The 13,936-nt window shown below is 44.9% G+C and overlaps 1 protein-coding gene across 1 annotated transcript in view; it reads left to right on the top strand.

Annotated features, from left to right (window-relative positions):
• pip4k2aa (phosphatidylinositol-5-phosphate 4-kinase, type II, alpha a) overlaps positions 1-13,936 on the top strand; it is a 130,546-nt gene that overhangs the window by 97,291 nt on the left and 19,319 nt on the right. Inside the window, exon 6 of the mRNA XM_080752188.1 lies at positions 637-675. Within this exon, the coding sequence (XP_080608314.1) occupies positions 637-675 (39 nt within the window). The remainder of the gene's footprint in view (positions 1-636; positions 676-13,936) is intronic.

Raw genomic sequence — 13,936 nt, 5'->3', positions numbered from 1 at the left:
TGCTTTCTATGCAGCGAAAATTTGTTTTTTTTTCCCTTGTATGGGTGTCGCCATCATTGTTTGAAAGGTACCCCAGGAATCATAAGGAATGCTATTGGCTGCCAACGGTCACGTGGAACCGCAGGGATACATGGGAGAATGTGGTGTTGAGCCTCCCGAAATACAGCACACGAAGAAGAACACAGCCGGCTGGTATCAGCTTAGTTGACCCCTCCCCCCGCAAATTTATCATCAAGTTTAACATAAATGGGACCATATTTGCTCAAAACGCATATCATGGTGATTGAAAGGGAGTTTTTCGACAGGAACCATAAAGTATTTATGACAACGTTTATTAAGGTTAGAAAATCAAAGGGGAAAACGAATGGGGTCCAATGTAGACAAATTCTTTTTGGTACCTCGCGGGGGGGAAAACAGCGCAACTAGCGGCCAAACATAGGAAGTTTTAGTTCCGTATTGGATTCGTTTTAAATCGGCGAAACTACGCCCCTGTTCCAGAGACAGAAGGAAGGAAGGAAGGAATGAGTCAGGAGAAGAAAGCAACGCATCCCCCATCCATGCCTCAGTGAGTCTTCACAGCATCTCAGCCGTCATGACTCATTTATTCTCTCTCTCTCTCCCTGCCTTTTGGTGTAGGGTTCCACTGTGGCGCGCGAGGCCAGCGACAAGGAGAAGGTACAGACGCACACGCACGCACTCACTCACTCACTCACTCACTCACTCACTCACGCACGCACACACACCTTGAAACGTTGTTGAGTCACACATCTTTTAACCTGTCTAACCTCATCCTTCCCCTTCCCCCCGGTCACACACACACACACGCACACACACACACACACACACACACACACACACACACACACACACACACACACACACACACACACTCAAACACACACGCACGCACGCACCCAGTCCTCAACAAACCGTCAGCCTGTGGTGTCTTGCCGTCAAGCAAAAAAAAAAACCCACTGATAATGAAAGTCATTGATTGATTGATTGATTGATTGTTGGATGAACTCCATGATGTTTCCGTTATGAACGCCATGGGGGAGCGTCTGCGTCTGTGCTTCTCTTACAGTAGACGACCAGCACCGTCCGTCCGTCCGTCCGTCCGCCCGCCAGTCTACTGTCATCGCTCAAACGGAAACCCGCCGCCGAACGCCTTGGCACGGGATGATAGTAGCAGATTATCCACCTGTCCATCCCTTTTTAGAGCCATGACCACTCATTGTGCCACTTCCCTCCCTCCCTCCCTCCCTCCCTCACTCCCTCTCTCCTTCTCTCTCTCTCTTTGTGTCCATTCCTCCTGCACGCTCTGGTGACGTTGTGTGTGTGTGTGTCGTGTTGTGTTGGGAGAGTGTTTTTTTTGCAGGTCTTTCAGTCTGAGTGTATCAAAAAAGGGGAGGCTCTCTCCATTCCGACATGTCGCCACTCCGAAATTGACTTCTTATTGTCGGAGTGGCGACACTCCCAAGGGGGTTCGGTTTTGGGGTTAGGGTTAGAGATAGGGTTAGTGTCGGAATGGAGACATGTCGGAAAGGAGGAAAGGAGGTTCAAAACGTGGGAAAAAAAGCCGCGGCTTATAATCCGGCAATTACGGGTAACTGGGTTAAGCGCCGTCGGTCCGACCAGTTTAACATTTACCAGGTTAGCATTCACCAGCGTCGGCAGGTTAGCGTTTCACCAGGTTAGCATTCACCAGCGTCGGCAGGTTAGCATTGACCACCGTTAGTCTTACTGAGGTGTATCCCCGTCCCCCCGACTTTCGGCACCTCTGCGCAGCCAATCACAAGCTTCCGCTGCCTTAACCCAGTTGCCTTTTTGATACACTCGGACTGAAAGACCTGCAAAAAAACACTCTCCCGTGTCGTGTCCCCCCGTGCCCCCCCCCCCCCCCCCATATGTTCCCTACTCCTTGCTTTTAAACCTGTGCTTTCTGCTGTCTCCCACGAGTCCCTCTGCTTGTGGTCTGTGTGTGTGTGTGTGTGTGTGTGCGTGCGTGCGTGCACGTGTGTGTGTGCGTGCAGGACAGTGAGCGTGTTGTTAACCACTACTTAAGCCCGTGTTCACACAAAAGTCCCAGAAATAGCGGATGTAAAGCTCCCCGACGGTGCGTTTTTGCACTGCAGGCAGCGCGTCGGGAACGCTTGTAGATCGGCTATTTTGGGAAAAACCTAAGTTGAAAGTGGTTTGAGGTGTGTGTGTGTGTGCGTGCAGCGTGCTGGCATGTTGATTCGTTGAGTCCAGGCTCCCTGTGGAGTTTATACTGAATGGTGATCGCGCCAGGCCACAGAATGGTTGTTTGACTTTGTCAACGTAGCTGTGTGTTTGCGTGTGTGTGTGTGTGTGTGTGTGTGTGTGTGTGTGTGTGTGTGTGTGTGTGTGTGTGTGTGTGTGTGTGTGTGTGTGCGTGTGCGTGCGTGTGCGTGTGTGTGAGAGAGAGTTTGCGGTTTCAACGGCACTGGGAAATGTTTCATAGTTTGGAGGGAGGTTATTTTAAGTCCGTTGACCGTTGAGTCTGACGGAGTGGTTTTGGTCACAGAGCCATGATGTGTCTCTCCAGAAAGTGATGTCATTGAACTAAATCACTGAAGCAGCACTACTAGTTACTTTTCCTTTCACGTCTTGAATGGCTCAGTGTGTTTTTTAGAACTGGGACAATTTCAGAAAACACATTTCCGCCAGCTTACGACAAGTAACACTCCCTAAGGTGGAGTAGCGACCGATACTTGCTCTTCCAAGCACACGTGAGGAGGAAAAGGGCAGAGGAGATCTGTACACTTTGAGACACTCAGCCAAACTCATCAGAGTTTCAGGTGTGCTGGACATCAATAGAGCTGATCTACCACAACTGAACAGGCTTAACACTGATTACAGGTGTAGTTACAGCAAGCTGCCTGTAGGAGGTGTAAAAGAGCATAGTTTGTGGGTGTGACAGGCAAGAGTAACAGTGTGACAGGCAAGGGTAACAGCTTAGCATGACAGCGTGACACAACTGCTGCAGGTTTTCACACTAAACTGCTCCTACTAATTGTTTTGGATATAACGTACCGATGAGCATCAGGAAAAAACGCAGCAGGCTAGCTTTTAGTCAAGAATAAGAGAATAAGAAATACTACTATGCTATGTTGGTGAGCGAGTATTGACACGTTAAAAGACAGTTCTACAACAGGTCGTTCAAACCAAGCAATCCATGGCTCTCTAGCCGTGCGGTTCTCAAATGAAACCAATCAAAGCGTGAAAATAGAGCGGCTAAGCGGCTAGGCTAGAAGTTTACATTTCCTCTCCCCCAAAATTTGGGGGAACCAATCAGGGCCCAGCATTTGTCTGGTCTAACCAATCGTGTCCAGAGCCATTTTTTAACTCACCCCTTGGAAATGAAAATTCTGCCCGCGAGTCCAGACTAATATCCGATACACAGTGAGGAATTAGTATGAGCAACGCCGGGCTATCCCGGTCACGGTCATGGAATTCAATTTAATTTCCTATCAGCCTTGTGCCGAATAAATAATGAACCGTGATATGAAAAGGGTTGAGCACCGCTGGTTTAAATGACCTGGCTGTGAGGTAATTGTTCAAGGTTCTGATAACCTGAGGGAACAAAGCTCTTTGGACCGTGCTTTGTTCTTTACCTACACTACAGTATAAAGGCCATTATTCTCCCATGGTGTGAAACCAAAACTACGGTAGGTTTTTCTACTGATCCGGTGCATGTGTACTGTTCACCTGGCTCATTTAGTTTCCACGTCCGCATAAACATGTGCTCAAATATAGCCGAACGGACCCAGTAAACAAACATCATGTTGACAGGCAACAATCCTTTCTTTGGACAGACGAGGAGAGGAAGCTCTTCGTGTTTACTGAAATGAAGAATGGAAACTCAGGTTTGAAAAATGCAGAACAGTCGTGCAGGAATGAGGTTTATAGAGTTTTCCGTCACATCCTTCAGAGAGAGAGCATTAACCCTAGCGTCCCTATTCTGGATTGAACATACACATCGTAAATAGCCGATCTACAAGCTCACAGCGCATTCGCAGCTAGCGCGTTGTGAGCTTGAAGATTGACTGTTTTTCGCCAAAGAGATTCGGTGTAGAGGGAAATACTATCGGACCTACTATAGAGCCCTGTGGGATCCCATCAAACAAAGTACTGTAGGTTTAAGTGGTTAATAGAATGACAAAGGAATTTACAGTACAAGCAGAGTAAGTACAGTTTACAGTTTAGGCATTTAGCAGACGCTTTTAATCCAAAGCCACTTACAATAAGCAGATCAAAACATCACAATAACAAACAAGATTATATGTCAGTACATCAACAGCAATATAACAAATGCAAATGATTATCTATCTAGAAAAACAAAAAAACTATATAATCCGTAACGAAAAGACAGGTTTCTAAATAACCTAAAAACAAATGCCTAACTAGCTTCATGTATGGTCATTGATTTTTTCCAGTAGTGCTAAGGGTTTAGGTGGAGTCTGAAAAGGTGAGTCTTCAGTCCACGGCGAAAGCTAGCGAGTGAGTCCGTTGTTCTAAGTGCGACAGGGAGTTTATTCCACTCCCACAGCAAAGTACAACCAGGTTATTGCCATAATCACTGCTAATGCTGTGCATGGAATTGCTTCAATCAAAGGATTTCCAGAAGCAGATTATTCACTGTTTGGGGATTAGTGTGTGTGATGCACTGGCTGTCAGAGTTATTATAGTCAACCCTGCAAGGCCCAGCGTTGCTTTTTGGCGACATTTGTTAAATCCTTTTTTTTTTAAATGTTATAATTAGTTTTCCTGTTCTTTTTTCACATTAACATCACCATTAAATCCTATTGTTTAGTATTAAAATGTCATTGGCCTCGATATTTGCATATGAATACCCCCCACAGAGGCTGACATTCACACCACTTAAAGATCTCTGGAGTCCAGAGTCTTGACGAACAACATCTCACTTTTTCACTGAAGCTATTCCTCACAAAAACATAAGTAAAATGCCTGTAATATTTTTAACTACAACTAACTGAATAACCAAAACTAGACTTGTCTACTTCAATAGAAATTGCTCACAACGATGTTTGAGCTTGTAGATCGGCTTGTTTTCTTGAGTCTGAGCTTTTCTCCCAAGCCCACAGCGTGAGGCGTTGTGAGCTTGTAGACCCTCTATTTTTGGCTAAAGTTCTCAGAATATGGACGCTAGGGTTGAAGTGGTTAATATAAAAAAGGAGAGCTTCTATCACACAAAGATTTGGAGGACACCCTTGTTCTAGTCTAGTCAGTCTCTATCAGCAAGCAGCAGGGTCAGCAGGTTTGACCGTGAAGGGTCTTAACTTTCCACTGGACCTTGTGCTGTAACGGGGGGCTTAAATCAGAGCGCAGCAGAGCATGGAGCTAGAGACTCTAGGGGAATCCCCCCAACACACACACACACACACACACACACACACACACACACACACACACACACTCCATCTAAATAGAAGCTAAATATAGAATGGAGGGGGGGTTAAGAACACCTGAGGATTAAACCCCCACGAGTTCTCTCTCTCTGTGTGTCTCTCTGTGTGTGTGTCTCTCTCTCTCTCTCTCTCTCTCTCTCTCTCTCTCACACACACACACACACACACACACACACACACACACACACACACACACACACACACACACACACACACACACACACACACACACACATACATGCACACACACACTCACACAGAGAGAGAGAGAGAGAGAAAGAGAGAGAGACATGCAGGTCAACAATAGGAAGATTTAATAGAAGCAGGATACACGTTGGCAAATCTAACCTGATGTTTCTGGTCTTAATCTGACCTGCCACTGTGTGGACACATGCCCTGAAGGTTATGATGAGTTAAGCCGGCATCATAGTCGCCTGGGCGGTGGAAGGCTTTACACCGCGGTGTAGTCTTTTCGAGTCTTTTTGAGTCATGAAACTACAACGTTACATCATTCCTCGCGGTGGAGAGCTTTACACCGCAAGTCCCAACACATCTCTCTGTTTTTACTATCAGACAGACAGGCTCTACACCCCGTTCACTGATTGGTCGATCTAGACCAGTCAGTCACGGTGTACAGGACTCCACCGTGAGTGACTATGATGTCCTGCACTTATTTTCTGACTTGAGGTGGAAAGCTTTCCACCTCAAATTTGCGGTGGATAGCTCTCCACCGTACACTCTGATACGGGCTTTATTGTGTAATGAATGAGTCATAATCCATGGTTATTGGTGTGGTTGAGCTCTGCTTTTTGTAGAAAGACCCCGCCCATGCCAGGGACACTCCCACATACTGTAGGCTAACACAGGTTATCAATTATTTTTATTTATTTATTTATTCATCAGGGACAAAGCACATAAATCAACATGTCAGCTTTAAAAGGATCCCTGGCTAATACAACAAACATGCCTTAATACATTACAATTGTCCTAATAGCTAATCTTTCACTCAATAGGGGAAAGCCTGTCGCAAGTTGATGATGCCATAAAACCATGTGTGGTCTATCCGTATGGAATTTGTGGCATGCATGTGCAAAAAAAAAAAAGAAACACACACATTTGAAATATTGATGTGATGCTCATATTAACCATAGGAAGTATTAAGTTTGTTTTTATTTTCACATGCATGCCATAAATTAGATCACATATGGTTTTATGACATCATCAACTTGCGACAGGCATCAGCTTTTTCTAGAAGAAATACAATATTTGTATGTTTTGTACAATTTTACATTGTAGTTATAGAGGACAATTATAATGTATTAGGCATATTTGTCGTATTAGCCAGGGATCCCTTTAACATCAGTGTAAATGGGCCAGAGTTCACAGCCATAATCCACTGTGTTTAGCAGTAACCAGTCAACTTAAAGGAGCTATAGTCAACTTTTTCTTGAAAAACGGATGCTAAAATAAAAATAATGTTTCGAAAATATTTTATAAAAGAATAAGCTTCATATATGTGTTTCAATTAAAAAATGACCACAAAAAGCGTAAAATAATGATAAAATAATCATTTTGGCCCTTTGTTTACATTTACAGGGCCGGTACTTTGTTTACATCCTAGTCTGTAGACTAGGATGTCAGCCCTACAATGAAAAAGTTGACTATAGCTCCTTTAAGTATGCGTTATGCAACGTAGATATAGTAGGCATTATAGGGTTTGTGTAACGACCTTCAAGACAGCCACTACCAGGGCCTTGAGAAAGAATGGAAAACGGACAGCTTGCTTCTCCACGGGACAAACAGGACCTTCTATCACGTACACATGCGTGCACGTGAGCGTGTGCGCGCACGCACACACACACACACACACACAATATGCCAGCTAAGCACACAACACACTGATAATCCACTGGCACCGTTGCAAAACTTGTTGCATTTTCACATACAAGATCTCCTGCCTGTTAGTGTGGCTCGTTTCGCACGCACACAAACACCATACTGCCAAAGTGAGGATTAGCATACTGTACAACAGTATTGTCTGTAGTTTCAGGGCTCCCACGGTCATGAAATTCCTGGAAATATTTTGAAATTAGAAAAGAAAAAAAAATCCAGTACTGGAAAAGTTTTGGAATTGATCAAGGGTCCTGGAAGAAATAGCTATGCATTGTCTTTGGTTATTTTTTTTTAATTTTGTTAATACCTCTGAAATGACAAATTAACCATTGGCCAAATTGTCAAATATTAGAGGCAGAAATTGTGAAAATAGCGAACCATGTTATAGAAAATTCCTCAACTCTTAGTGCTCGTCAGGGTGGGGGGGGGGTCCCCAGTTAAAATATGATTATTTCGGGGGTCACGGCCTGAAAAGGTTGAGAACCACTGGCATACACTACCTGTCTTTGGGCATTGCGCATAGGAGTAAGCGACCTGTTATTGAGCTGAATTATTGTTATATCGTCCTGGAAATCGGGTTACATATTCTGGAAAAGTTTTGGAAAAGTTTTGGAATTTAATTGGTAAAAATGTTTGGGAACCCTGAGATTAGCATACAACAGTATAGTCTGTGTAGTTTGTGCCGGGTAGAAAATGGAGAATACCTTGGATTATGGATAATGTACTTTGTATTTTTGGGGTGGAGGGGTTTCGCACACGATACAGTGCGTGTGTCATGTGCTGTTTCACACACAGGCGCACACACACACACACACACACACACACACACACACACACACACACACACACACACACACACACACACACACAGTGAGCGTGGGGTCGGCGGGATTTATTTATTTATTTTTTTCACCCGGGAGGGCGAACGGATTGGTTACCCACACAAATACACACACGAGCACAGCAGAGTTTCTCTCCTGACTGCATGACTGACTCCCTCCCATGCATGCGTGTGCACGGAACCTCCTTTATATCTGTCTCCTCCAGCCAACATCGTGTTGCATGTTGTGGACATGTCCTATTGTTACTTCACGTACAACAACATGTTGTTTGCAGTATTTCTCGGTTCAAATAATGATTATTTTGTGGGTCACGGGCACGGCCTGAAAAGGTTGAGAACCACCGCTGTAGCCAATAGCAGCGGATTGCTCCGAGGTCAACTGGGTCTACTGTTGGGCCTAGTGTAAAATGGTAATTGGTGCATTTATATAGCGCTTTTATCCAAGGCGCTTTACATAGATTGTGCATTACATTCACCCATTCACGCACACATTCATACACCGGTGGCGGAGGAAACCATGCAAGGCACCAACCTACTCACCGGGAGCAACTAGGGGTTCAGAGTCTTGCTCAAGGACCCATCGACATTAACTCAGGGGGAGCCCGGATTCGAACTGGGAACCTTTCGTGCTCTAATAACGGTTTCTCTACCCCTAAGCTATGCTGCGCCAGTGTTTCACAAAGCAAGACCGCCATCCACTTAATGTGACTCATCAAATGAATCCTCTGCTACAAGGGTCTTTCATTACTTTCTTTATTTATGGCACAACAACATTCTCCCTATGGCGACTCGGCGTGTCTTATACAATATTATGGGCACATTTATTTGCTTGCTGTAGGCCACAACTCAAACTAAAAAAAAAAGGTTTAATTAAACATACCAATGGGTTCTCGTGTGGGGCACTTATTGGCCCACAAGCCGCAACCATTTAGACTTTTATATTTGGGTTTGATTTTGCTCGTCCCCAAGGTCCTGCATGGGCAAACAGTTGAAACCCAATTAGAGAAATCTCTGCCGGAAAAGATCGTTAGCAGTCATTCTGTAGCAACGCTAATGGAAAGAAATGGTGTTCCTCAGCACGCGTAGCTGACGATAGGCTTTTTTTTTTTACCCATTCAGAACGGCTACACATTATTGTGTATCATTATTTTATGCTTTAACTATTGAAAAATAGCAGATATACAAGCTCACAGCGCGTGCTGCGAGCTTGTAGATCTGCTATTTTTGAAAAATCGTGAAAATTTGAATTTTGACCCGATTCTATAAGTGTCTTTTGAATCCTTCTAAGATTTTTTGAAAAAACCTATGTTTCTATGTCAGCAATCTGGCCAGCCATCGTCAAAGAAAAGGTCCTTTTCACTTAACTGGAGCTCAGTTAGTCTGTTCTTGAGAGACTACTGTGTCAGTGGTTCTCAAACCTTTTCATGTGAAGGACCCCTAAAATGATATTTATTTGGCCACAGACCCCCATCTCAAAATATTTAGTTCCAGGGACCCCCCCAGAAGCAAAATTTGAGTTACAAACGTTCGCTTTGAAAATACATAGTCAAAGATTTGCACACATTTTCACGACCTTTTCAAAAATAGCAGATCTACAAGCTCGCAGCGCGGCACTCGGTGCCACGCTGTGAGCTTGTATATCTTCTATTTTTCACTGGTTAAAGCATTCAATAATCCTAGGCCTAAATGGGTTAATGTACTGTACCATATCAGACCCCCCAAAATAGAATACTTTTTTAACTCGTCATCCTGATTTTGAAAACGCATGGCATCACGAGGCGTCGTGAGCCTGTAGATCGGCTATTTTGGCCATTTGTCGTATGCCAAAGTATGCAGGGCTAGCAGGTTTCAGCTCAGTTAGCTCTCTGCTGGCTGCTGGCTACTGTAGTTGTTTACGCTCCCCTCTGCCCTCCATGTCACCGGCCGCTCCGGCTGACATCTGTGGCGGGGGTTCATATGGCTTTAAAGGAGTGGATATTACTTCTTTTCTATCAATTACACATAATGTTCATCTGCTAGGAGACTCAGAGTACATTTATCTGGGTGACTCAAAGAGCCTCCCACTGAGCAGCCACCCGGTCATTAGAGTAATTGGCTGAGGAATGTGACAAAACCCAACGTAAATCTCCATGATTTCATGGCTTCATGGCGTCGTGTGTAATTGAAAAATAAGTCTAATTATATTATATAGCTCGCCGCTGACCATTTCCACAAGTGCCACTCGACACCATTTTCAGCGATTCTGTGACAGCATGCAATGTTCTTCTTTTTTTGTCGAGGGAATCGGAATCTTGAGTGACAAAATCTAATAGAATTAAAATAGCACAACATCACTCAACGTTTTTCAGGCCATGGACCCCCTAACTGAGAGAGAGAGATGAAGCAGGGACCCCCGCTATAAATGTTTTCATAGAAGGCTTCATAGACTCGTTTGTCAGCACTATCGCGTTGGATTCATGTTAAACACATACCGTCAACACCCTGTAAGTAACTCTGAGGACCCCCTAGGGGTCCCGTACCACCTGTTGTAGAGTTTTTTGTGCTGGGTTCAGTAGGTTCACTCCATGCTAATGAGCCTGGTGTAGCAATAGCTAGCGGACCCACGTTCTGCCTCTTCCCACTGGACCGGTGCCAGGCTGCCAGCCTGTCTCTGCCTGCCCGGGCGTCCACATGCCAGGCAACACTTATACTTACAGCATAGACACAACACCCTGCAGGGACACGCACACACACACACACACACACACACACACACACACACACACACACACACACACACACACACACACACACACACACACACACACACGCAGGGGCGTCACAAGGGGGGGAGAAAGTGGGACTGAGTTACCAGGGCCCAAGGTGGAGGGGCCTGGAATTATTGTGTACTTTAGCTATTGAAAAACAGCAGATATACAAGCTCACAGCGCGGCTCACAGCGCGGCACCGAAAAGTTGTGAAAATGTGTGCAAATCTTTCAATACATGTATTTTTTTTAAGCGAACATTTGTAACTCAAATTTTGCTTCTGGGGTGCTCCCTAGAACTAAATATTTTGACATGGGGGTCCGGTCCGTGGCCAAATACATATCATTATGGGGGACCTTCACATGAAAAGGTTTGGGCACATAGAAACATAGGTTTTTTTTTTAAAAACCTTAGAAGGATTTGTAATATTTTTGAAAAATGCACACATTTTCACGATTTTTCAAAAATAGCAGATCTACAAGCTCGCAGCACGGCACTCGGTGCCGCGCTGTGAGCTTGTATATCTGCTTTTTTTCAATAGTTAAAGCACAAAATAATGCGTAATAATGCGTTCATGGGGGGCCCACAGTGAATACTTGTACCCAGGGCCCAGAATTTGGTGCGACACCCCTACACACACGCACGCAGGCAGGAAAGTACATTCTTCTCATCACTGATGGATCACAAGAGACATGTTTGTTAATGAACAACATCTTTTTACTGATTGAATGGAAAAGCCAAACCAGATCAAGAATTTTACGGTTTAGATACATGTGTTTTCTTTTTCTTCTTCTTCTTCATTTTGCTTTTGATTAAGATACACCAAGACATCAACATCATATCATGGCAACACAAGAGGTGTGTCATCTTGTGCTTGTTGATAAAGGAGGGCATTGCTTCTCCGTGTTCTCCAGTTCCAGGTCACAACTACACTTGGTCCTATCCTAATTTACAGTACACTTTAAGACCGAATAAGACATAATAAAGCCGGTCCGTGCGGCGGCCGCCTGTCCTACTGCCGGGACTGCTGGTCGAACTGCCAGTCCTATCGCCGGCGATGCAGTGCGACTGCCGTTCGAACTGCCGGTCGTGCGGCGGTGCCTGCCGCGGTAGTTCCGCGGCAGGTGCCGGTGCCAGAGAATGTATCCGCTCTTTCTGCTATTCTGTCTGATAAAAAATATTAGTTCCAATTACCAACACATTGTTTCTTATTACGGCTTTATTATGTCTTATTCGGTCTTAAAGTGTAGTGTAAATTAGGATAGGACCCACTAACACTTCAAAACCTCCCCTCTCTGTGTCATAATATGGACTCCATAACCAGGTTGTGTACACTGTTATTTCTCTTAAACACTCTGCCTTTACTTCCAACTTCCTTCCTTCCTTCCTCCTCTCTCTCCCCCCTTCTTCTCTCCTCTCCTACACCTCCCCCCAACAACCCCCCAAAACGCCACCCCCACCCTCACCCCCCCCCCCCCTCTAGCAGCAGCGCCCGCCTGAGGATGCGCCCCCGCGCGCCAAATCGGGTAACGTTCAGCAAAGGCTGCAAACGCTGCGGATCGCCACGCGCTTTTACTGCGCTATGAAACACGTAAGAGATGTAAGGCAACCACCGGGCTCATAATACCAGGCATGATCTATATGATACCACAAAGATTTTAGTTGTGTTATTATTATCGCCTTTTTTTGTTTTATTTATTTATTTCTCCCCCATCCCCTGTCTTCCACCTTTCTTCACGTCATCAGTGCCCATACCCTACGTAGGTGGGGTTGGCAAAAATGGCCTTTCTGTGTGGAGTTTGCATGTTCTCCCCGTGTCTCCTATAGCGTAGATACCCCTCACAAAAAAAAAAACATGCAGTAATCCTGGTTTCTATACTGCCTCCTCCTGGCCAGCCGGGGCGCCTGATGTAGGGCGAAAGGAACTGGTTGGAATAACGTGTTCTTTCCACACGCGCTGTGTCCAACCCCCCGTTAGGTGAAGAGAAGCGACTTGGACTCCTCATGCATAGCAGGAAGCATGAGGTCAGTTCGTTGCTCTCTCCCCAGGTTGGCAGAGGGAATGTAGCGCCCAGGATTACATTATTAGATAATTGACACCGGGTGAAAAATGGTTTAAAAAAAATCGTGGGATAAAAATTTAGAAAAAGAAAAGACACATCTTCTTCTCACACCCTCTGTTTCCTCATCTGCAGTCGCTCTTTCTCTGTCAGACCCCCGCCCCCCCGCCACCGTCCACTTGTTTTATCTCCTTGCCGGACAGTTCATTCCTCTTCCCGAAACGAACGCACCTCTAGACGTAACGTCAGCATCTTTTATCCAGACGTCTTATCGCTGGGGTGGGAGGGAGGGGGACGGAGGAGACCACTCTTTCCTCCAGCATTTTCATTAAATGAATCCCCTACTCCAGGGGTGCCCACACTTTTTTGATGTGAGATCTACTTTTAAAATGACTAGCCCAACATGATCTACCCATCCAAAATGTTTTAGCTGAGGGCCTGAGGGGGGCTTTGGAATTGCAGCATTTTCGACAAAAGGAGTGGAACTCCTATTTTAGACAAACACACTTGGGGGAAATAAATGGGAAATACTGGGGGAAATGTCTTCATCCCATTCTGTATGGAAGTGGTAGGTTTTGGGTTCTTTGTAATGCTACTGACTCTTGAACAGTCTTGTATAAAAGTATTGCATTGGAGGTTTGCCTACTTTAGAAGCCATGAAGGGAGCTGACAGGCCCTTCTTGATGTCATATTGACATGTTCTTTTTATATTTTAATTATATATTTTTAGAGGCATGTCATGTGGTCTACCTGCACACCCTTGGTGATCTACTGGTAGATCACGATCTACCTTTACTCCATCTGCTACTTTAGCTAGTCTTGAATTCGAGTCACAGTTTTGGACGCATGAGGTAACTATCCATCTGACAAGAGACGAAATAGTGATAATAAAACCGATGGTTAAAAACAAAGACAAGTGTGTCAGAGAGCCAGATCTCGATT

This window comes from Nannobrachium achirus (genome assembly GCF_963921795.1).
Source record: "Nannobrachium achirus genome assembly, chromosome: 21".
Classification (NCBI taxonomy): domain Eukaryota; kingdom Metazoa; phylum Chordata; class Actinopteri; order Myctophiformes; family Myctophidae; genus Nannobrachium; species Nannobrachium achirus.
Note: the sequence above shows the minus strand (reverse complement) of the source record. Positions and strands in the feature narration are given on the sequence as shown.